General features: G+C 32.0%; 1 protein-coding gene across 1 annotated transcript in view; it reads left to right on the forward strand.

Annotated features, from left to right (window-relative positions):
- LOC127702024 (integrator complex subunit 13-like) overlaps positions 1-25,295 on the forward strand; it is a 108,420-nt gene extending 83,125 nt beyond the window's left edge. Inside the window, exons 5-17 of the mRNA XM_052206003.1 lie at positions 2,593-2,683; positions 7,431-7,559; positions 9,615-9,699; positions 11,067-11,159; positions 11,984-12,073; positions 12,935-13,113; positions 13,863-13,950; positions 15,175-15,251; positions 18,391-18,548; positions 19,702-19,920; positions 22,103-22,209; positions 23,801-23,942; positions 24,995-25,295. Of these exons, the coding sequence (XP_052061963.1) occupies positions 2,593-2,683; positions 7,431-7,559; positions 9,615-9,699; positions 11,067-11,159; positions 11,984-12,073; positions 12,935-13,113; positions 13,863-13,950; positions 15,175-15,251; positions 18,391-18,548; positions 19,702-19,920; positions 22,103-22,209; positions 23,801-23,942; positions 24,995-25,043 (1,507 nt within the window). The 3' untranslated portion in view covers positions 25,044-25,295. The remainder of the gene's footprint in view (positions 1-2,592; positions 2,684-7,430; positions 7,560-9,614; positions 9,700-11,066; positions 11,160-11,983; positions 12,074-12,934; positions 13,114-13,862; positions 13,951-15,174; positions 15,252-18,390; positions 18,549-19,701; positions 19,921-22,102; positions 22,210-23,800; positions 23,943-24,994) is intronic.
- The last annotated feature ends 1,198 nt before the right edge of the window (positions 25,296-26,493 follow it).

The following is a 26,493-nucleotide window of genomic DNA, read 5'->3' on the forward strand; positions in this document are numbered from 1 at the left end:
TAATGCCCCTTTAACATGTTTAACGAGAACATGAATCATAAAATAATAAAAGTATTTGTTCTTTTAAAACGTAATTGATAGAAACATGCAAAAGTCGGATAGATTTAATTGAAAATAGCTAAATCGCTAAATGAAATCGTCCACAGCGGACAACTGAGAATGAGTATTCTGTCAAATTTTTGAGTTTTTTAAACTAGGCAGTGGCTATTTTTCCGCCGCCGGCAAAATAGAAAATATGCTATTTTGTCGTCTTTGATTAAAATATCTTAATTAAAACAAGCAAAATAGCATATTTCGATAGCAATGACTAATTTGCCGGCAATATAATGAATTTGTTATTTTGCCGGTTCTTTGTAAAGAGTGAATTTTAATATTTACTTGTGAAAAATACTACGAAATGTGCATTGTCAACATAAAAGAATCAAATTATTATTCGACATATAGTTGAATAAGATAAATGTCACAATATTTGAGATACATATAATCGTTTATAAACATGTATGAGTCCAAGTGAAAATAAGAATTTGTAAAAAGAAATAAAAATAAAAACTATGAGCATCCATTTGAAGCAATGAAATCATATAAAAAATGTAGTTGAAATTACTTCTAATATCAGTCTAATGCTCCATATATGCATAAGAATAAAATCTGAGATTTTTAAACTATGCTGTAAAAAAATGAAAGACAAAATCTCATGGCATATCGGTTTGATAAAAACGTTATACAGTCTTTAAAAGATCAATCACATAGCTTCAAAATCAAAAATGTTTAAATTAAACTTAGTTTTGAAATAATAGTCAGTTTTGAATTGCATATCTGTAAACAAAATCTTTTTTACTGGCATGCTGGCTTCCGCTTACCGAGAATGGCAAAATAGCATATTTTCAATTTTGGCGGCGCCGGCAAAATAGCCACTACCTTTAAACTATTACTTTTTCTAGTAAAAAAGTTCTGGGAAAATATAAAAAGGATTTATTGAACCATTTGAAAGAATTATATTTCAATTTTTACAGATGACTACATATTTCATGCGCTTTAGGTACAATTAGAGATAGCAGTACTATGTAATGTGGTCAGTGACGTATGAATGGCAGTATTATATGAAACTATTGTTCATTCATGTGTTTAATTCTGAATGTTGCTTTGAGAGTAAGCATGTAATCCTCCGGAATGAGAATGATGTTTATGAGTGCACGCGTGGTTCTGGTGTCTGATGACTTCTGTACAATTATAATGTGTTCTATGATTATTGAAGTACATGTTATGCTATGTACTGTCTATTCACAATGTTTATCTTTATCTGTGTTTTCATCTTTTACTTCTTTACTAGAAAATAAACTTTTCTGTGTTTAAGTGAATCACGGTTTTCTTTCCATATACAAATAAGATGATGTGGTGTGATCAACTATCCTCATAATTTTTTACGACTGTACTTCGCTCGCCAAGATATTTTACAGCTGTCAATCTAAATTCTTTCTGCCCAATAGAAGACATTCATTGCTTATGTTTTAAAATCCTTTATGACTTTTAATTTGAACTATGCTATAGAATGATGTTTGTTTACATAGTCTCTGCAACTTCTATTTCGAGAATATCAATACAGAAAACGAGTATTCGGGCCACCTATAAAAAATTTAATTGAAGCGCTTATGTGCAGCTTAAGCCTTAATATTAGTAAATTTCTGTTAATAGAGTTAAAACAAAAACAAGATATATGGACGAGATTTAAGAAATAGTTTGGAAAACAATCCTTGTGGTAAAATGATTATAAAGTTACTAGAACGTTCATGAAACAATTTTAACGTTACGCGCAAATGGCTAAAATACCATTGTACCTTGGTCTTTTCTGGCGCCCTGGAAAATTATACAAACACAGTTACAAGTCTAATGGTTATCGTTTTATGAACTACACTAGTTAGTGATCCTTCTGCAGTAATTACGTCAATTTCTGAGACAGGGCCGTTTTTAACCCTTCGTGGCCCTACTCCTTTGGTGGATAGTTGCCTCATTGGCAATCATACCACATCTCCTCATTTTTATATCAGTCAGAATGCATGAAAACATAATTATGGTGAACTTACCTAAATTATTTTGTTATATTTCTTAACAGTTCAAGGGTGTCTGTAGAAAGTTTAGACAAGGAGATATATATAATATTGGCTGTTTTATATTGTTTTATATCTGGTCTAAATATTTAACACAGGCTTGTTTTAAATGAATTAAAAGATGAGGTTTAAAACATCAACTAATAAATGTCTTGATCTAGTGCATTGCTTCATGATTATAAGTGGTTAAAACTGAATCCAGGAAGATTTTTATATATTCTTACTCATTTTGTTTATCTTATTGAAAAAAAAATAGACTGTCTTTGTTTCACAACACAGTTACAACAAAATTAGAAATAAACCTGTGACAATTGGTACCAAGAATTGTAACAACTGCAGCAGATACATTTATATTTAGATTTATTGAAAGATCATTTGTTCAATATGATGATTTATGTGTATTTGGTAATGTAATGTAATGTATGGAGTTGACAACTCATAACCATCAGTTGTTGGTTTTATCACTGATTTGTGATTTTTTTTCCAGATTACTTCCAATACAGCATTGTGAGTTAGTTATTATACACATTGTTCCATTTGGAGATGACAGTAAAATTGCAGATAAACCCCTTCGTCAGGTAACATTATTGCTAGTGCATACAAAAAAATATATTTTTGCAGATTAATCTTTCTTTGTTGACAAAAAATATAACCCAAAATAAATTGCTAGCATAAATAAAAGGAGATGAGGGGGAACAACAATGTGACAGCAACCCAAGAAAACTAATTAACCTACACAGAAATGGAATTCAAGACATGATATTCGAAAATAAGATTTATTTGTTTTAAGTGCCATATCATTGTTAAATAACACACTTTCAGCTTCAAATAAGCTTTATATTTTTTCACTGCCCTACAAACTTCACAACATGTTCCGTGCAATCATAAGTTTGACCACTGTAGCATTTTGGCAAAGAAAAATTTAAGAAGTCTTTTTTGTGAAGCATATTTTAAGTATATCTAAGACTCTTTCATCTTGTAATATTATTAAAACATTAGACTTTTTTACACTTTACACAAGTATTCCCCATTCCAAACTAAAAGACAAATTAAAAGAGTTGGTTATGCTTTGTTTCATAAAAAAGAATGGTTCATGTAGATTCAAGTTTCTAGTCTTAGGGAGGGATTAATCTTACTTTGTAAAAAATCACTCTGATTCAAACAAAAAATTCTCTGAAACTGAATTTATCAAGATGCTTGATTTCTTGATTGACAATATATTTATTACGTTTGGAGGATGTGTTTTTCAACAAACAATCGGCATTCCCATGGGAACAAACTGTGCTCCTCTTCTTGCCGACTTGTTCCTTTATTCATATTAGGCTGACTTCATACAGGAACTTCTTAGGAAGATAAAGAAGTTACCAGTATCCTTTAATTTCCCTTTCCGCTATATAGATGATGTTCTCTCACTAAATAATTCAAAATTTGGTGACTATGTTGAACACATCTATCCCATCGAACTTGAGATAAAGGATACAACAGATACAGTTAAGTCTGCCTCATATCTTGACTTGCATCTAAAAATTGACAATGAGGGTCGGTTGAAAACAAAACTTTACGACAAAAGAGATGATTTCAGCTTCCCAATTGTGAACTTTCCATTTCTATGTAGCAGCATTCCAGCAGCACCTGCATAATGAGTATATATCTCCCAGTTGGTACGATATTCCAGGGCTTGTGTTTCCTATTAGGATTTCCTTGATAGAGGGTTCTGCTCACCAGGAAGCTATTAAACCAAGAGTTCCATGTGGTGAAGTTGAAATCATCCCTTTGAAAATTTTACGGAGGCCATCAAGAGTTGGTTGACCGTTATGGAATATCTGTTTCACAGATGACGACGGATATGTTCCAATTGTCGTAACTATAATCTCGTCCCCTTCCCCCGAATATGACCTACCAAATTAGACATATCACCGGAATTTGTACTTACACGAGCAACACAATGGGTGCCACATGTTGAGAAGGATCTGCTCACCCTCCCAGAACACATGAGATCACCCCCAGTTTTTGGTGGGGTTCATGTTGCTCAGTCTTTGATTTTCTATGTTGTGTTTTCTGTACTGTTGTTTGTCTGTTTGTCTTTTTCTTTTTTAGCCTTGGCGTTGTCAGTTTATTTTAGCCTTATGAGTTTGAATGTCCCTTTGGTATTCTTTGCCTCTCTTGATTACCTGATCCAAAAGATACACATATATAAAGTTACATATGTATGCTCAATGGTTTTCATACATGTTGACGAAATCTATGGACTTATTAGGGCCCCACCGAATGGCAGACGCCCTATAGTGATCAGTCAGTCCTTCTGTCTGTCCGTCCGTCCGTCCGTCCGTCCGTCCGTCCGTCCGTCCGTCTGTCCGTCCGTAACAAATTGTGTCCGCTCTATATCTGAGAACCGTTATGATTTCAAAGTTTATACTTGACATGTATATTAACCAACACCAGAGGGTGTGTCATAATGTATGTTCAACTTCCTAGGTCAAAGGTCAAGGTCAAAAACTTTGGTTTTAGTTGACAACCCCATGTCCTATGGTAAAGATCATGTCCTCTCTATATCTTGAGAACCGTTATGATTTCAAAGTTTATACTTGATATAAATAAAAACCAACACCAGAGGGTGTGTCATAATTTATGTACAACTTCTTAGGTCAAAGGTCAAGGTCAAAAACTTTGGTTTCAGTTGACAACCCCATGTCCAATGTTAAAGATACAAATTTTTTACTACACATTATTCGCAGCGGGACCCACAGAGATGGCTCCCATCTCAATGATATCTAGTTTATTCTAATTTTATAGTGATGTGTTTTAAAATTTTTAAACCCGCTGCAATTGTTTGCACCTGTCCTAAGTCAGGAATCTGATGTTCAGTAGTTGGCGTTTGTTGATGTGGTTCATAAGTGTTTCTCGTTTCTCGTTTTTTATATAGATTAGACTGTTGGTTTTCCTGTTTGAATTGTTTCACACTAGTAATTTTTGGGGCCCTTAATAGCTTGCTGTTCGGTGTGAGCCAAGGCTTTGTTTTGAAGACCGTACTTTGACCTATATTGGTTTACTTTTATAAATTTTGACTTGGATGGAGAGTTGTCTCATTGGCACTCATACCACATCTTCTTATATCTATAGACACCTTACATTTTTATGCAGATTTCAATTTTCAATTTGACAGTCACATAAGACAATCAAGAAACACAGATGCACCTATGTCAAGTGTATACATTATTACCCAAGGAAAATAAACACATAATGCAGGTGCACTTGTACATCATAAAATTTGACAGGTGGCTAAATATCCTTAGAAAAAGATGCAACTAATTCAGGTCTCTCTGTTTTACAGATTATTTTTGTATTGATATGAATAAAAGGAGATGAAAGTATACATCAATGAGACATCAAGCCAACAACACAATAAACCAAAAGAAACCAAAGGTCAAAATATGGTCTTCAACAATAGACAAGTGTATACACAATATTTTAAGCTCTAAATTTAATTTGAATCTAGAAAAGTTTATGGAGACTACCAAAGAATTGTCATCAACACAAAATTCCTTTTATGACAAAAAACATGAAACTATATTTTTATGCCCATGCCGTAGCGGAGGGGGCATTAAGTTTTACACTCGTCCGTCCGTACGTCTCGAAGTTGGTTTCCATTCTCTAACTTTAGTTTGCCAGAACCAAATGTTATGAAACATATAAGAACTGTTTATTACCACAAAACACAGATCAAGTTTGAATTTTGTTGGCGTCACTTTAACTGTTCTAGAGTTATGCCCCTTTACAAGTGGAAATATTGCTGAATTTTTTCGTTTCTATTCTCTTACTTAAGTTTGCCTCAACCAAATGTTATGAAACTTATACACAATAATTATACCCCACGTATAATGTTTTTGACCCGTCAGTCCGTCAGTCCTGTTTCTTGTCATCGCAACTCCTCTCAAACCACACAACAGAATTTCACAAAACCTTTTTAGATAATAAGGACATACTATGTAGTTGTGCATATCAACGGGAAATTACGATTCAATTCTTTTTCTAGGAGTTACGCCCCTTTGAACTTATTTGCCCAATATACTACTGCAACCTTTTGTCATCGCAACTCCTCTCAAACCACACAACAGAATTTCATGAAACCTTTTCAGATAATAAGGACATACTACGTAGATGTGCATATCGACAGGAAATTACGATTCAATTTTTTTCCAGGAGTTACGCCCCTTTGAACTTATTTGCCCAATATACTACTGCAACCTTTTGTCATCGCAACTCCTCTCAAACCACACAACAGAATTTCATGAAACCTTTTCAGATAATAAGGACATACTACGTAGATGTGCATATTGACAGGAAATTACGATTCAATTTTTTTTCCAGGAGTTACGCCCCTTTGAACTTATTTGCCCAATATACTACTGCAACCTTTTGTCATCGCAACTCCTCTCAAACCACACAACAGAATTTCATGAAATCTTTTCAGATAATAAGGTCATACTACGTAGATGTGCATATGGACAGGAAATTACGATTCAATTTTTTTCCAGGAGTTACGCCCCTTTGAACTTATTTGCCCAATATACTACTGCAACCTTCTGTCATCGCAACTCCTCTCAAACCACACAACAGAATTTCATGAAACCTTTTCAGATAATAAGGACATACTACGTAGATGTGCATGTGGACAGGAAATTACGATTCAATTTTTTTTCCAGGAGTTACGCCCCTTTGAACTTATTTGCCCAATATACTACTGCAACCTTTTGTCATCGCAACTCCTCTCAAACCACACAACAGAATTTCATGCAACTATGTAGATAATAAGGACATACTATGTAGATGTGCATATTGACAGGAAATTACGATTCAATTTTTTTTCCAGGAGTTACGCCCCTTTGAACTTATTTACCCAATATACTACTGCAACCTTTTGTCATCGCAACTCCTCTCAAACCACACAACAGAATTTCATGCAACTGTGTAGATAATAAGGACATACTATGTAGATGTGCATATTGACAGGAAATTATGATTCAATTTTTTTTTCTGATACAATTTTTTTTTCTTACACTTATTTTATTTCTCCAATGACAATGTGGGGGCGTGGGGTATGTGAGCGCGCTCACTAAGGTTCTTTCATTACCACAAAACTCAGATCAAGTACAAATTTGGGTAGCGTCACTTTTATCGTTCTTCAGTTATGTCCCTTTATATCTTTATATGACATGCAAGCAACTTTATATGCAGGGGCATTGTCCAATGGACACATTCCCCATTTATTTGAATTAAGCACCACTTATCTTTGTCACTTCTTATTTTAATATGTTTTTTCAACAGGTTTCGACCTCTTTTTCCTGTGAATTACACGCCACTCAGTCAGGTACACCTCTATATAATAAGTTGATACATCTTTGCCAGAAACAATATGACCTTGCCTCCACCACAGTAACAGGTATTCCTATGAAGGTATGTTTTATTATTAACCAGGAAACAGTTATTGATTTGGGGTTGTATGGATGGTGGACAGCAAGGCAGTTGGCTCCTATTGTTTCAGTGCAATAACTTTTGAACTGTTCACCAGATGCATAAGAAATTTTAATATGGTGTTACTGATGACAAAATGGAGGTCAAGTGCAATTGTGATTTTCACCTTTGCCATTCAGGAGTTATGGTCCTTTATTGATTTAAAAATATTACTTTATTGCCCCCCATGCAAATTCGTCCGTCTACCCAGTCTTGGAAGCGCTCTCAAGTATACAATTCTTGCCAGATTTTTATGAAACTTATTTCATAGTTTTTTATCAGTAATGTCTTGAACGAGTTCCCAAATCAATTATTTTTAAAAGAGTTATGCCCTTGGAAACATTAATTTTATGGAAAATTGCATCGTTAGCGCTCTCATTTGTACATTTCTTGCCAGATTTTTATGAAACTTGCTTATATCAGTAATGTCTTGAACGATTTGCAAAATCAGTGCCAATCAATTATTTTTAAAAGAGTAATGCTCCTTGGAAACATTAGTTAATTGGAAAATTGCATCGTTAGCGCTCTCATGTGTACAATTCTTGCCAGATTTTTATTAAACTTATATCATAGGTTTATATCAGCAATGTCTTGGACGAGTTTAAAAATCAGTGCAGATCAATTGGAAATATAGATTATATGGAAAATTGCATTGTTAGTGCTCTCATGTTTACAATTCTTGCAAGAATTTTATGAAACTTATATCATAGGTTTATTATGCCAGACAGCAATGTCTTTGACACTTTCGAAAATAAGTGCTGAACAAATATTTTTAACTAGTTATGCCCCTTGAAAATATTAACTATAAAGGAAATCACATTGCATTTGCTCTGTCAGAAGCTTTCATTTCTCAATAAAAGTTTTAAAGAAAGAAAAAAAGTTTTTTATTTAGTTATTGCCCTTGTACCTTGGATAGATAAAATATGTGCAACGCGGGGGACATTGGAACTGTTCTTTTACTAAATATTGGGGCAATAAGTGGAGAACTATTATACAGTTCCATTCTTTTCAAATTTAATATGCTGTTACTATTGACAAAATTGAGGTCAAGTTTGATATAAATTGATTTTCACTTTTGTCGTTCAAGAGTTATTGTTTGCTGTCATTTTAACAGCCTCTGGTTAATGTTTTCTATCTTTTTGAATATTTACCTCCGAACTGTTGTAAGGCGGGATCCTTGCAAACTACCCTGATAGAACTCAGAAATGGTCTTCAGAATGTGATGGCAAATTATTTTTAACCATAGCTTATTTGAATAAATTCTCACATGAGTGTAGGATACAGAATTCAGAAACTAGCAAAGTTGCAAATTTTTATATATATATATATTATTTTCAAGATAAGTTGCTTAGTTGTACTTATAACTTTAAAGAAATTGGTTTTACCATTGTATGATCCGTTGTGGGATTGATGACACAGTGAGCCGTGACTGGCTGAAGTAACAAGAACAGACAATAACTGGGTTGCGTTCAATATCGTAGCGGCTACGTAGTGCTACGTAGATTTTTGTCTACTGAACGAGTAGCTAGCCTAGCTGCTATCAATATCTATGTAGCAGCTAAGCTAGCTACACGTTCAATAGTCATTAATCTACGTAGCCCTATGTAGCCGCTACGATATTGAACGCAACCCAGATGAACTGAAAATACAACAAAAATGATAAAATTCCAAGTTATATGTAACAGTATGATCATGCTTCAGTACATTTAGGTCATCAGCTGGAATAATTGAAAAATATAGACAACTAAAGTAAAAAAAACTCAAAAGAATGGAATGATACCTAGATATTAAAGAGGTATCCAGTAGGAGACACATGTGAATATGTACTTGCTTATGTTACTTCATATCATATTTTTTTCCAGTACAAATGCTTTTGGATTCGAAAGCAAATTTTATTAGCTTTCCACATGATCCACATGAAAAAAATAATTTTCATTTGTCACTTTTGAAAATGTTTTATTTTTAATGTGATTGCAAGATAATGATTGTATTCTCTAGGAAGAACAAAATGCCAGTTCGTCCGCTAATTACGATGTAGAATTGCTGCATCCATCAGAAGCTCATGATGATATACTGAAATCAGGTATAAGTTTTTTTCATCCTGCTATAATAGTTTTGTTCTCTGTGCAATGCATTTGATTTTTGTAAATGATGACTTCTGTAAAATATTATGTTCTTTTATGATTGTTGCCCCATATCCAAATGTATTTGACACATCCACATTTTATTGCGAGCATGCAAGCCACACAACTGCAGAGTATCTGCACATTGCAACACAAAAAAATCACATTTAATAGAGAGCACAGTTTATAATAGAAAAGTAAATATATACTCAAAACACAGAGTTTTCATTTATAGAGGAATTTTATCTCAAGAGCAAAGTGTGGTACATTGTATATTTACAAAAATTATCTATTAAATTTTGTTAAAAATTAATTTCAAATGACAAGTTAGAAAAAAAAATTCTTACAATTTTCATTGATAAAAGAATAATGATGTTTTTGTTTCAGTAATTTCTAAATAAAGGACACTATTCACAACAACACACTTTGCATTATCTTTTTTATGCCCCTGCAACTGAAAGTTGCGGGGGGGGGGGGGGCATATTGTTTTAACCATGTCCGTCGTTCTGTCCGTCCATTCCATTATGGGTATATAGTTCTTCCAGATAACTCCTCCTACAGTTTGAATGCTATGAAGTTTTCACTTTGCTGGCTGTTTGTACATATATTGAAGGTGTGCATGTGGTCAGGGTTTAGATTTTTATTGATATTTGCTGTTTTGGGAAATAGTTGAACTTTGTCATTTTTGAAGTATTTTTGGAGTATTGCATAAGATATGCATAGTGTTTCCGGATAACTTCTACAGTTTGAATGCTAGGAAGTTTCACTTTGCTGGCTGTTTGTGCATATTTTGAAGGTGTGCATGTGGTCAGGGTTTTGATTTTTATTAATATTTGCTCTTTTGGGAGATAGTTGAACTTTGTCATTTTTTGGAGTATTTACTTGCATAAGAGGTGCATAGCGTTTCCGGATAACTCCTCCTACAGTGAACCATAGACCTATGTGATCCCATGCTCAACTTAAAATAACACTTTACATCTGCGGGGGCATCATTTGTGTCTCCCAGACACAATAATATCTCAAAAAAAGTCCTATAATGACTTTGTTATAATACAGTTACTTCAGAATGGAGTGTGGGGCATCACTTTGCCTAGTTAAGACTTTATGTTATATTGACAGCAAAGAATGTTCAGAAATCATCCCCGATTATTTAAATTCTATAGCTAGTTATTTTTTGTGTTGAATCATCCTGAGAATTTGCAAGAAAATAAATTCAAGTCAGTCTGAAGTAATAAGTCGTCAAGGTCAGTCCTCATTTTGAGAAGAGGTCAGTTGAGTAAACAGTAATATATTATTTCATTCTGACTACTACCTTTATATATTTTAGCTCATGCAGATGGTTTGGTCATCCCATCAAAAGAAGGATTACCTACAGAAACAATTACGCTGAAATGGTGTACACCGAAATCAAATATTATAGGTAAAATACATATACATATAAGAGAGGTGAAGAATGCCAAAAGGACATTCAAACTCATGAGTCAAAACAAGCTGATAAGGCCATGACAAAAATGAAAAACAACGAAAAGACAAACATAAGTACCCATAACACAACACAGAAAACTAAAGATTGAACAACATGAACCCCACCAAAATGAGGGGGGGGGGGGGGGGTAATCTCAGGTGCTCCAGAAGGGTAAGCAGATCTTGCTCTTCATGTGGCACCTATCGTGTTGCTCATTTAAGTACTTTTTAGTAATTAAGTAATCGTTATGTAAAGTCAGGTTTTCATATACACAATCAACATAGAACATGAGCTCTTTAGAGAATTTTAATTTAACCAATTTTAATTTTGTATCCATCAATATAGTAGTATTATCAGATGGGCATTGTTTCCAATTAATATCATCACAATTCCTGAAACTCATTTCCAAACAGCCTTTTGACTATGAAATTATAATTTGATGAACATTATTTCCTTTCTAAGGAAGTACAATGTATTAAGGATTTGTTGTAATGGAGAGTTGTAATAAGAAAAAACTTAAAAATAAAAACAATGCAAACCAAGATCCTACAAACACAAAATAATACAAAAATATACTTGTGTACAGTATTTAAATGTATTATTTCAAGGATGGGCCTTAAAGCCCTTTCTCTTAATTATTTCAAACCTTCCCAGCAGCTTATAAACAGCTCCCTCAGGGTCTCTACATTTACATTTACTTAAAAATTGAATGAATTATTTTCATAAATATTTGGCAAAATTTGTTAAAGGACATTTGCATGATTTTTGATGTTTTACAGAACTGAACTACTGTACAGGAGCATACAGAATCACACCTGTAGATGTCAACAGTAGACCTTCATCTTGTCTGACAAATTTTTTACTCAGTGGTAAGAACATTTTTGATAAATTCAGTTTTTTATTATTAACTGTGAAACATTTAATAATGAGAACAAAAGAAAATGATAGCAAACACTTAATTTTTTAGATCAACTAGCTGATTGTGTAATGAAAAACAATATTTTCAGCAACCCTGAATACTAGGCAATTTTGATTGTTTGTATTCTGAATAGTAGATTACTATATATTCTATAGAAAAAAAGTCAAATAAATATATTTTAGAACTTGTTGCTAGGCCCAAATTTATACTGCAAATGTGATATTTGTGCAGTCAAAATTCATTGACTGTATAAATATTGATTTTTATAGTATCACTGACCATATATGCCTTGTTTGTGGCATTTATAATGATTGTGTTTCCCAGCTGGAGTTTGAAGACTTTTACTTCATTCACTTGAAATTTTTAATCTTTTTTTTACTCAAAATATTTCATTTGTGAAACAATTTTTAAAGTTGCAGTATAAAGAGCAAACACAATACATTGTCTCAAGACATAATTTTTCTTTGTCAGAGCAGAACCTCACATTCTATCTGTTTCTATAAGCCTTGTACAAATAAATTTAATATTTTTAGACCATGTATAGTTATTGTATATGTATATTCCAGCATAGGAAGATAGAATATAGTACTTTTTTACTCCTCATAATTTTCCTTAGTCTTAGTGTAATCATGCTATGTAAGTATGTTGTACCTTCAAATAGTTATTCAAACAAAGCTAAAACAATGATGTATAGTTTAGTCTATAAAACAAGCCTTTTATTATGTACCTTAAAATTAAGCTAATGAGGCTGTAATATATGATATTCTGATTTGAAATCGGGAAATAAAAAAAGGCTTTGTTGTCATTTCAGGCAGAGCTGTCATGCTTGAACAACCCAGAAAATCTGGTACCAAAGTTATCTCCCATCTGCTGGCCAGTCATGGAGGTGAAATTTTTGTTCATGCCATAAATACAGCACGATCTCTGCTAGAAGACCCACCCTCTATCAGTGAAGGGTGTGGTGGTAGAGTAACTGATTACAGGATAAATGTAAGTTAACAGCAGTTCCTTAACTGCACAGTATTTTGTTTTCATTTAGTTGATATAGCAATTTGACATTTTTATGCCCCCGCCGAAGCGGAGGGGGCATTAAGGTTTTACCCTTGTCCGTCTGTCCTTTATACGTCCCAAAATTGGTTTCCGTTCTCTAACTTTATTTTTTTGTATATTCCCCCCATATTGTCTTGTGTTGATTGTTATGATGTTAAGGTGAGAGGGGAAAGATACCAAAGGGATATTCAAACTCATAAGTCGAAAAAGACCTGACAGACATAGAAAACTAAAGACTGAGCAACAAGAATTAAATGAGTATTTATCATTATAGATCTTTGTAGAGAGTAACATTTAAACATAAATCTACAATAAGCGTCATATTGTTAGAAAAGTGTTTCTTCCCTCATGCTAGTTCATAAAAGTTATATAGTTAACAGTTAATAATACTTTTTTTCTTTCCTTGAAAGATGTTTGTGCATATGGATTCATTTCTTTGATACAGACATATCATCTAGTTTATTATGATTTTCCCTTATATTTGATAACCTATATTAACTATATAGTACTGCTAAAGTACCATATAAAGCTATCATTATGAATATCCAGATCTTTTAGTGCAACTTTAATTACCATGATTTGCCTTTTGTTTTATTCAAATGGTAAAGATTTTTACCTATTTTCAACTTTCCCACAAACTTAAGGCTGTCCTGAATTCATTCTGTATTTGAATTAACCTTTTATTGTAGGATTTTGGAGAATTTATGAAAGAAAACAGACTAGCTCCAGCTACACATGAAATGACCACAAATCAAAAAGAAGTGCCATTAGAAAAAGGTATTGATAAGTTTCATTTTCTATTAAAAAAAATTAAAGAAAAAATACAATTTTGATCTGAGTGATTTTTGGGGTTTCCAATACCAAATCATGGACAGCCTTTTCTGCTTATGTTATTTGGAGAAGAAAAGCTACACACGTCTCCTATGGAAGACTCACACATTTTTTTATGCCCAACCTAGGGGCAATATGTTTTTCGGTCTGTGCGTCTGTTCGTTCGTCTGTCTGTCCCGCTTCAGGTTAAAGTTTTTAGTCAAGATAGTTTTTGATGAAGTAGTTGTCCAATCAACTTGAAACTTAGTACACATGTTCCCTATGATATGATCAAATAAGAGTTTTGACCCCAATTTCACGGTCCAAAGAACATAGAAAATGATAGTGCGAGTGGGGCATCCGTGTACTATGGACACATTCTTGTTTAACTTATTCTCCACTTATCATACTTCACTCGATGCAGTATTAGATTCAATATAAACATCACCATTATACAGGATACACATATTTATTCAGTTAAAGAGCACTTTTCCACATTCAATCCCTAAAAAATTTATCCCAGTTAAACAAATTTAAAGCAGTCTTAACTTGAGCAATGAGGATTTAATGATCAAATTAAAAAAAACACCAAAAAACTATTAGAATATAGTCTTGTCTCATGTCACTCAAGCTGAATTTAAACCAAGGATAATTCGATATCTTTATTTCTGCAGGAGATTTTTTTTGAAAAGGGCAAAAAGGCAATTGTTTTGTGGTTCAAGAAATTGGAAGGTTTCAAGAATCACTTCAAATTTGAACACAATATAGGGAAATGCATAAAATTTAAAAAAAATATAAATCAATAATAAGACAAGATTTCAAATGTTATGATATCAAAATGACCACAAAATGATGTATATGAGAAGCTATTTTATACCAATTTACATAACCTCAATCAATTTAAAGTTGTTTCTTGGGTGTGCACCAACCAAAATATGCTCAGAAGTTGACAGAAGAAAAAAGAAAATAAAAAAAATCACAAAATATTTAGTCATGGGTTGTTGCAATGGTTGCTTATCAAAATAGAAATTTGTTTTTATTTTCTGAACACCTGTTATCTTGAATTATGTTAGCACAAATTTAAGATCATGTATGTTAACTTTTAAAGTTGCATTTAATTTTGGGATAAATATAAACCATATTTCCCCTATGCCTTTAACAAATAATATTACCTTTATTATATTTGAACAGCTAAGAAGAGATTGGAGAGAATGAGTAGATATTGGCCAATGGTTATCAATGAAACGATCATATTCAACATGGCATCAGTAAGTGTAAAACATCAACTAATTGAGACTATATACTTGAGTCAAATGTTTCAAATGGCAATTTCAAGTATCTTAATCACTTCTATGGATGAATTTATGTCAGGTGTTCTATGACAAAAAATTCTGAAAATGAAAAAGGTATTTTGAGTGCAAAAAGGGGCAAGGAAACATAGGAAGGTCAACATGTTTCTAGTGGTGTAGCATACCATAGTTTAAAGGGACATTAGCTGTCAAATTTATGTTCACCAATTTGACCCAAATACTAACGTTTTACTTAAAACATAATAATTATATCCAAATTACAAAAAAGTCAAAATGAACCAAACAATTTACGATGCGTGAACTCATTATAATGTATCAGCTTTTCGTACATATATTAGACTAGACGCCATATAATTATCCATCGGGATGACCTCGGAAGTCTGCTGATGATCATATAACCCAATATAAACATAAATATAAATATAAATAGACATACCGTTACAAGCATGTGCAATCATATAATGACAATTTTTTTAGATTTGTATAGATTATAAAAATATATGTAAATCATTGTTATACCTGTATGAATATTCAAATATTATCTCTATATTCTGAAAAAAATTATTGTTTAAAAAAAAACCAAAATCATGTTTTAATTTATTGTATGCTAATGCCGCTTTAAATACAAATAACAATATTTATTATTTGTGACTGCATATAGCTAGATAACTTTAGCTTTTGTCTTGCCTGTGAGGAAGTTGCAGAAATGAGACTTAGGTGTGCTGTTTCCAGTGTCTGTGGCATAAAAAATACTTTATTCATACACATGTTTCACGTTCTGGAACTGTACTACAAATGACCTATATTTTACTCCAATTGACCTTTACTATTGATCTGGATCTCAAATCTTTTCTATGATCATGAATTTTTTTTTTAAGGAAGTATGGTCATATTTACAATAAAGAGATATTGTATGTTGAGCACATTTCTTAATCACTGAGAAAGAACTATTATTCATGTAATGTAAATTTAGAAATTAATGCGTGCATTTATTATTGCGATTTGTAAAGAATTGACATCGATGTAAGATTAATTATTGCAATATCGGGAAAATCTGCATACAGATATATGTATCAGATATCAAAATGTGAGTTATTATTGTGATGCTCATCAAGTCACATATTTTGCATTAATGAAAACCTCACAATAATTTCTGAATACAAATTATATGATTTGTGGAAAATCATTGTTCTGTGGGTTTGTGAATTAATGGTCTCATCTTTTGTTTGGTACAGTAATATTGTAGTCTTAATTAACCACAAAACCCACACAAGAAATAAACAAAAGGACTTTTACAGTGATTTAACAATAAATAATTACATAACATGTAGGTTTCATAAGAATCGGTACTTTTGATGGGAGGACAACATTCTAGAAGCATTCCAAATTTAGATTTTATTTCCCAATAAAATCCAACATTCATGACAGCATGTACTTCCAGTGACAATGTCACGACAATGCGTAGGACCATTAAACAAAATATTTAATATAACTTGTTATTTCATGGTTTTAGCATAAAAATGTAATTCAATAGGGTTGTAGAAGAGTTGATCCTGTGCACATTTTTAGTATGAAGCTCTTCAATTGGCTGTGGTCAATGCTTTTACACCCAATGAAAGTAAAAAAATAGGCATTCAATTCTTCAAAAAAAAAAAATGGGGTAATTTAAAGCAATTTCCAATAACATTGTTTAAATTGATTTTTAATGACAATCATTATTAATAACATTTGAAGGAAACTATATGTTAAAAAGGGAACTTTATAAGACAATTATTCAACCACTTGAAATATGAAAAAAAAAAAATCAGCTATAAAATATAATAGTTGATTTGTGTTAACAGGGCATTAGCTACGAGATATAAACAAAATTAAAATAGGATTTTTTTTTTGTTCAATCATTAATGACAGTGATATAGTGAAATACTAATTCGCTTTATTTGGTTCAATTTTGTCAAAATAAGATAAGAAACATCGCTGATGAATTATTCACTTGCAAGTGAATAATTCGACCTCTTTGAATCCATATTAATGTGACCTTTAATGTACCCAACTTAACGGGAGATGGGTTACGCATGTATTAAGCTATTAAAAGGAAAAGAATGTCAACATTGAAAGTGAAACAAGGATGAATCATTTGGTTGACTGATTCAATCCACAAAAAAATCATTCTTACACACGTAAAAACGACTATAAACATACTTTTAAAACTTTTTAACCTACAATATGAAATCATCAGACCAAGAAAAATCTAATTGCACATGGATGCTATCTGTTTATATTTATATCTATGTTTATATCAGGTTATATGACTGTCGGCAGTCTTCTGAGGTCATCTTGATGGTTAATTAGATGACGTCTAGACAAAAAAATACACGACATGTTGATACAGAGTCTATTCATTGTTAATTGTTTATTTTAGACTTTTTGTAATTTGAATATATGTTTTAGTATGTTATAAATCAAATATGAGATATTTGAGTCAAATTGGTGAAGATGAATTTGAAAGCTAATGACCCTTTAAGCCAATCAATGCAATGTTTTGATGAATTATGAAAAGAGGACCATTCATTGCTTTTTGTATGCTAAAATATAACCAGATTACTTTGTTAGAGGGATGCAAATTAAAAAAGTTACCTGTAGCTTCTAATGACAGCTATATACTTAGTTTCATTTGTAGTTTCAATTATGTCCCCTATGCATCTTGCTGTTAAAGGAGATATCAGTCATGTATCTCTTACTGCTACATTTGGGAAAAAGGTCAATGTGGGATGGTTTGCAAGAGACAACATATGAAATATATATTAGAAAATAACCATATGTAAAAGGAACATCACTTAAATTACCATCCTCCATGTTTTCCTTTGACATTATTCAAACTTTGATGTACACTTCCTATTTTGGACAGAATTAAATTATTTTCTTAGGTTTCTTATGTGGGTACATGTATAAACTTATTTCATTTATCAGTAAATGCTTGTTGGTTTTCAAAGACAAACTGTACAACTCAATTACTCTTACAACATAGCAAAAGATTTAAAACTGATAAGGGAGGAATGATTTAAATTCACAAAGATGTATATTTATTTTTGTCCTATAGCATATAGACCCATTACCATCACTGATAATCAAGGATACTCTAGATGATGAAGAAGTAATGGAATGTAAGAAAGCTGTTTACCATGTTGTTGGTATGGAGAGCAGAAATGAAGCTTTACCCATCCAGTTGTCTGGTTCCCGAGGGAAAGGACCAAAGAGGTATGTTACACAGACATAAAATGCAGTTAAAATATTATAGAAAGAAGACAATTTATTGTTATTAAAAATACTTGTAAACCTAGAAACTTCGATGGTAAAATTAGATGTCGGAATTAAATTGACTTTTTAAAAAGCAGATCACAAAATTTCAAGTTTTACAGTAACATATTGAAAAAAGAACAGGTGTATGGTTCACCAGTAACTGACAAGCTAAAGTAAAAAACTTTGTTTCTTAGTTATTTTGTCATCGAATGCTTTAAAGGGTACCTATTTTGTGTCATCTCTAACTTCAAAATTTTCAAATCTTTATGGAGATGGAAGCTGTTATTAGAACACTGCTAGGAAGGTTTAGACACAGTATTGGCTGTGTTTTATTACACTTTACTTTCACAAAGGTCAGAAGTTCTACTTCAAATTTTTCTTTCTGTTAATTGCGAAACCAAATAAAACTTTTCCACAGAGTCACTTTCACAAAGGTCAAAAGTTCAACTTCAAACTTTTCTTTCTGTTTATTGCGAAATCAAATGAAACTTTTTCACAGAGTCATAGCCTCTTGAACAAGGTATTTAAACTTTTGTCTGTTCAATTGTCCCATTGAATAAATACAATAGCTATTGTTCTCTGTGGAGTTTATTCACTGGGAGCTTTAAATTTCTTCTAAGAGAAATCCATCACTCATTGATTAATTTACCTGAATAAGAAAATTAATTTCTAGGTAGATGAAAATACATGTATCAACTCATACAACTGCATATGATGTATTTATTCAATATCAATAGTATATTTTCAATCTGTTCAATATAAACACTGATTTAATCATAAAAAGTTGATTTCTGACAAAATTTTTAGCATTGTCCCTATTGAAATTTGCATTTTTATGTGTTTGTTTAGTTATATAATACATTTAAGAAGGCTTTGGTTTAAAAAAATCATCATTTTCCAGTTTTAATTTGACAAACACAATATATAATTTTCATGTTATTTTTTCTGCTTTTGAAAAAGTTTGGTAATAAATCACTCAAGAAATTAGTTGGTTTACAATTGTTTAAAATGTTGACACTCAAAAATGACCAATATGAAAATGTTGATACATGCCATACTCTGAATAATACTCTATGGTTTAGGTTTATCTATGAATTGTGTTCTTTAACAGGGATGAACAATATAGACAGATGTGGTCTGAATTAGAGATGTTAATAAAAGGTTATGCCGATACTTCACCTAACCACCAGAAAGTTCTAGAATGTCTCCTAGATTGTAAAAAACCAACACCGGATGATAAATCTCCAAAGAAAGGGGATAAAGTGTTTGCAAAGGAAGAAAAAATGGATGTTGATTCACAGGTTGAACAGTCATGGAAAACTCTGGAAAAGTAAGATTACATTACTTATTTCTTAGTTAAATTTGGGAGTAAAGTCAGAAATTTATAGTACCCGGTACTAACTTAAAAATGTTTATAGTATGAGAGGTGGCAGGATCAATCCAGGGCCTGGTCAAATAAATGACTCTGAGTTAAAATTTGTATTTGCTACTTCACTGTTAACCATGCAGCATTAAGGAGTAAGCGCAACAAGTTTTTGTTTCAAGTTAGGTAATCTGCCTGTGTATGGTGACATTAGCTCCCGAAGACTGTTTCCTTGTGAACCAGCATGTGAAAAATCTGACTCAGAATGTCGGTCTCTAATCGTTATAAAAGTTTTTTATGAAGGGAAGTTTATACTTGCCATTTGTGACACTTCTCTACTTATAAGTTTTAAGATCTTGTGACTTTAATTACATTTTTTTCAAAGTTTAAACATTTCTTAACCCCTGGCTTTTAAAAACTTACCATAATCAGTTTGGAATAGAAAAAGCTTTCTTTTATTCTTTAGCCATATTATTTGCTGGCATTTTTGCTTCTCTTATATTAATTCTTGATAGACTTAAGGTAGCACAATACAAAAAAATTTTCACCCCAATCAGACAACTTTAAACTGATGTAATTTCTTTCATCCAGCTTTAAATTTTATAAATGAGGTACCAAAAGAAAGAAGAAAGATTAATCTTTCAAATGGTGATGATTTTATTATGACATAATTATTATGTAACTAGTGGCTATATTGTGATGTCCACACTTCAATGAAATTAGCTTCTTTATTATTCATACCATCCCAAAATATTTTATAGATTCTTGCACAACACAGTTTGACCTCCAAAACTGTGTCTCAGATTTTCCCTATTGTATTTCATTCTCTCATAAACCTTCAATGAAGTTTGCAACCTCAATTCATAAGAGATCACTAAATTTAATTGGGTATAAAATTTGTTCTATTGATGTTTTTAGAAATCTGTTTTGAAGATAACTGGTCAAGGAACAACATGTGTGAAAATCAGGCATATAGGGGCACCCATCTAGGAGCTAAATTCATTTAAAACTACATTTTCATGACGAAAATGAATGTGTCACAATTGAATAAATAAGAATTTTCCTAATTATACCCCATTAACTTCAATACAATTCACACATGTACAATGATGTGTGAACAAATAAGACATAATAGGTAACATTGTCAAAATATGGGTACAGCAGCCATCACTGTGTCACAATCTCAAAACAAACAAACATTTAACAAAGAAGCACAGAAAGCATCTATCAAATTTAACAACTACATTCATTGCTTACTTATATATGTATTTTAAATCAACCCATAAAGGATTGAAATATTTAAAGTCCTGTGACTGCATTCACATCTACTCTTAGTGTAGAGTCGCTGGTTTGACGCCAGAAAATTAACCCTGTTTGTTAACAAGTCTTTATAAACGGCTTGGTATGGGAGTTCTGGATGTTTAACAAATTTTGTTTGTATTTTTTCTTTGTATAATTGATCAATTGATTGTTGTTTGCTTAATAGTGGTAAGTATTTCATGTCTATAAGTTTTAGAACATATTAAACTATACATCAAATAAGTTAGAGCTGCAAAGTGGGCGGACTAAGAGGATGGGTAGACCAAGATGATTGGCGGGAAATTTGACTGCAGGAAAAAAAGATGGTAGGTTGGAAAGGGGTAGTAATTTAGCTTGGCATCATGCCAACTATAGACATCCCAAAGAGTAATTGCAAGACTATTTAGTGTGCGGAGAGCGTGACACACTCCAAATAAAAGGCAACAAAATAATCGTCCCAATTCCAACTGGACATTTTAAATAAACGAACACCCTTCAGCATACGTCTGCCAGACTGAAGAAGTATAGCAGTCCAAATTTCTATACCGTAGGTGAACCCTTTGGGTTTAATTTCTTTGAAAAAAATATAAATAAAAAAGAAACATGAAGGGTATATGTCATTTACAATGAAAGTATTGCCCATATTCATATTGTTGCACACAGGAATATTACTGTTGTATCGGCCAAGTTGGAAAAGAGAAAATATATTTACATGGTATAAAGTTACAAAATTTGAAATTTAAGTAACCAAATATAGGCCCTGGGAAGGCATTGGTGTTTTATATACAATCAAGTTTTCCTCTGGCTTTTGTAACTGAAATAAATTTCATCTGTATTTTGTTTTTTCTAGATTCCAGAAAATGACAGAGAGGGAGAAATCAGACTACAACAAAAGTGATTCTGCCCCACCATCAAAACGAGCCAAGATGGAGGAACCTTCAGTCAGCACAGGAAGTAGTATGTTATTTATACAAGTTATAAAAATATCACTCTAACATATTTTAGTGGGAATCAATATTTATAAGTTAAGATATTGTTTTTTTAAGTGCTCCTACCCAGTCCCTTGCATAACCTTGAATACCAATAACAAAAAACCATTCCAAAATCTTTTTCAAAAAGATCAAAAGAAGCTAGTTAAAGCAAGATATTTTTGATGCTGCCATTTTAAATACCAGTATGCTACATGTTGTGGATTTTTTGCCGTTACTGAAATCCTCAAAGTGACTGCTACCTTTTTGATATGTTTTGAGGTTATTGTCCCCCATGCAACATGTTGCTGGGGACAGAAATACCGTCCGTCTATCGGGTCTTGTGAGCGCTCTCACATGGACAATTCTTGCCAGATTTTTATGAAACTTATATCATAGATTTATATTAGTAATGTCTTGGACGAGTTCGAAAATCAGTGCCGTTCAATTATTTATAAAAAAGTAATGCCCCTTGGAAATATTAGTTTTATGGAAAATTGCATTGTTAGGGCTCTTGTGTACAATTCTTGCCAGAATTTTATGAAAATTATATCATTGGCTTATATCAGCAATGTCTATGACACTTTCGAAAATAAGTGATGATCAAATATATTTAACGAGTTATGCCCCTTGAAAATATTAATTATAATGGAAATAGCATTGCATTTGCTCTGAAGCCTTCATTTCTCTAAGATATTTATAAAAGTTTTAAAGAACAAAAAAAAAGTGTTTTTTTTAGTTATTGTCCTTGTACCTTGGATAGATAAAATATGTGCAGCATGGGGGATATTGGAACTCTGTTCTTTTATCTCATATAAAAATATATATTCCCTATCGTTTGTTATAGAATATATATCGTATTTTCTTCCAACATTTTGTCTATTGATCCTGTTTATCAACAATATGATTACAGGTATTTGCTGTTTTAGGATGTAAAGTGTTCTTTTTCCTAAACATACAATAGACTGTAATAAGAAGTAAACAATTTCTTGAACAATGCATATTTATAATGTGGTATTTTGTTTTTTTGTACTAGCAATAATATTATCCACGGTCTTTAATTCTGAAACCATAAATAAATAGTGGTCAAAAGAAGTTGGTGATTTGCATTGAGGGTAGACATTTTTATTGGGACAATATGATAGTGAATAGTGTTCTAGTGATTGCAATTTAGAATTCTGTCATCTGTTTGTGTCTACCACTACTTTTACTCTAAATGGGAAATATGAAAAGTAATCTTATTAATAGCATCAAAACTTCACAGTTTCATACAGATAAAGGTCTAAAAGAAGTGACAAGAATTGCTGTTTTTAATTTGATCTTATTTTATGGTAAAGCATGGTAGAAAATCCACTTACATTCAATGTAAGTACTGGATAATTTTTTTTTAGACTTAACTGATTATAAAAAAACTTGACTACATTTTACTAATTGTTTTTATGGAGACTTTTTTAAAACATAACGTAATTAGATGATAAAACATCAGTATGTGTTTAAGTCATGTGACGGCCTTGAATCTAACCAGATTATTAAATTTTCACGTGATGATGACAGAATGTAATTATTGATACATTTTTCAGCTTCAGGACCACAGAATCTCTTGTCATTATGGACAAACAGAATTGCTTCAATCCACTCAAAAAGACATGTGGAATTTGCAGGCCGACTGGAAAGTAAAGATAACGTTGCTGAATTGTATCAACATATGAAGGAAGATAATGGGTATGGATGAAAATATTTATGTTAAGAGATGGACTCTTTATAATTCATGTGAAAATGCCATAGAAGTTAACAAGTTATATTTGGGATAAATGCAATTTAAAAGCAAAACAAAACTTGCCAATGTGCAATTAGAGTTGTTAAATAAAATTGTGTTGATACCAAAATTGCTTAGGTAAATCTTATGTAAAGTCAGATTTAGAAATAGTTTCACCTTAGCAATATTGTCATCAATGTAGTGTTTTAGCTTGAATCTCAGGGCAAAAGGGTGCAAGTGGAATTAAAGATCATTTAAGTGCAATCAAACAGATTTTTTTAGTGCACTGTTGTAATGTGTAAGTATTAGATATTCATTAAAATGTTACATTTATTGGTAATTGGTAAGATAGAAGATAAAAAAAATCATTAAAAGGGAAAATAGATGGTGACACCAATAAATATAAAAGATCTATCATTGTAATCGAGATGGCAAATTACAGTAATTTTGCATGAACCAATTACATACTTTGGCATTCTTTCCTTTTAAATTGTGGTCATCAATATAAAATACCAATGTTGCTTAGAAAAACTTTAAACAACAAAAATACTGTAAATTCAGAAATAATTGTGTGCATTTATTATTGTGATTGTTGAAGAATGGACAAAAATGTGAGTTTAATTATTGTGATTTCAGGAAAATCTGCATACAGATATATGTATCAGATACCAAAATGCGAGTTCTTATTATTGCTATACTCACCCAGTCGCATTATTCGCATTAATAAAAACCTCTTAATAATTTCTGAATTTACAGTAAGTCAAATGGCTGAAGTCATCAGTCAACTCCTTTCAGGCGTTATTTCCCTTCAATTATGAATTTACTCTTTGCAATTTTAGCAAAAACTATTGTTGATGGAGAAAAACTTCACAGCTTAAAGGATCAACAAGATAAGATTTTGAAAACTATAAAAGATATTATTTTACTGCTAACTCTTATACAGACACATGAAACAAGCTTGTACATAATGACAACTGAAATATTAGAAAGTGCAGTTCATTCTTATTTTGTATTTCAGAACCCCAATGGAAACAGGCACAGAAAATAAACAGCAAAACAGAATGTAGTATCAAAATACTTCCACACTGTTATACAACAAATCTGACAATCTTGTGACTATTTGTCATTTCAAGGACAGAATACATTTCATCTAAAATGTGCAATTCTTTATACACAAGTAAATGTATGAAGATTTCAGTTTTAACTGTTTTGAAACTGGACTAGACACACTGAAATATTTTGATTTTGAAAATGCAAAATGTATTTTTTTTTTATTATTATTAATTTTTAGTAATAGAGAGAACTGACTTTTCTTGTTATTGGTGTGTCTCAATATTTGACTTCCTCCACAAATATTATAAAATCTGGCTGCCAGGTTAAAGCCAGGGCAGCTCAAAGTGGCATTAAACACAAACAAACAAACTGTTTCCATGTACATGCACTCATGCAGTGTCATACACAAGACAATTAATATCTTGAGAAGTGTAAGTGAAAGTATTATCTTAATTCTAAGTGTACAATGTATCTGTCACATGATAGAGTATGGCATCATTTTAAAAGATATGATTTGTACATTTTATTCAGCTTTAATTTTAACTGTTTCAAAATCATAATGAAGAGATGTTTAGTTTTTTTTTTATCAAAGTACATATCTCAAGGACAATAAAGTTGAAGGATTAAATAGAATTGTATTGAGATGCAGTTCAACATCTAGATAAAATCAGACTAGTTTGTCCTATATTTTAAAAATTCATCCTTACTTCGGTTGAAGTTGACATTATTGTTTTAAGTTAATCGTAAGTTTAAGCACCTCATTGGTCTATTCACCTAGAGTTAAGGTGGTCTTAGAAATTATCCCTATTAAGGTTAACTTGGAGTCTCTTTAATTGGTACTTTTTGTTTCTCCACAAGCATTTTTCATTTAGGAGTTAGAGCATTACTGTTTGACTCAGTTTAATATATATATCTTTTTTTAGTTATATTTTTTATATGACCAAAAAAGACCTAAAAATAACAGCCAAATCCATCTATGGTTTGCCTGAGGGAGTTAAAACCTTAGTTTCATAAGAAGCAAGCACTGAGCTTTCAATGGAATGTCAACAATTTATTTATGCCCCACCTACGATAGTAGAGGGGCATTATGTTTTTCGGTCTGTTCGTTCGTTCGTCTGTCTGGCCCGCTTAAGGTTAAAGTTTTTGGTCAAGATAGTTTTTGATGCAGTAGAAGTCCAATCAACTTGAAACTTAGTACACATGTTCCCTATGATATGATCTTTTTAACTTTAATGCCAAATTAAGAGTTTTGACCAAGGCTTCCAAAACGGTCATATATTCCGGACATTTGTATAATGTCCGGTAAAAGTCCGGCTGGGCAAAGCATGAAACGGTCATCTACTTTTTAGTTTTCAAGGCTTTTTTAAGAGACGGTCATTTTAATCAAGGCTAATTAGTTGTCGAACAGCTGAAATTTACCTGTTCAGGTGACAGGTAAACTATTTTGAACCGGACATTGATCGG

The sequence above is a fragment of the Mytilus californianus genome, unplaced genomic scaffold (genome assembly GCF_021869535.1).
Source record: "Mytilus californianus isolate M0D057914Y unplaced genomic scaffold, xbMytCali1.0.p SCAF_1, whole genome shotgun sequence".
NCBI lineage: Eukaryota > Metazoa > Mollusca > Bivalvia > Mytilida > Mytilidae > Mytilus > Mytilus californianus.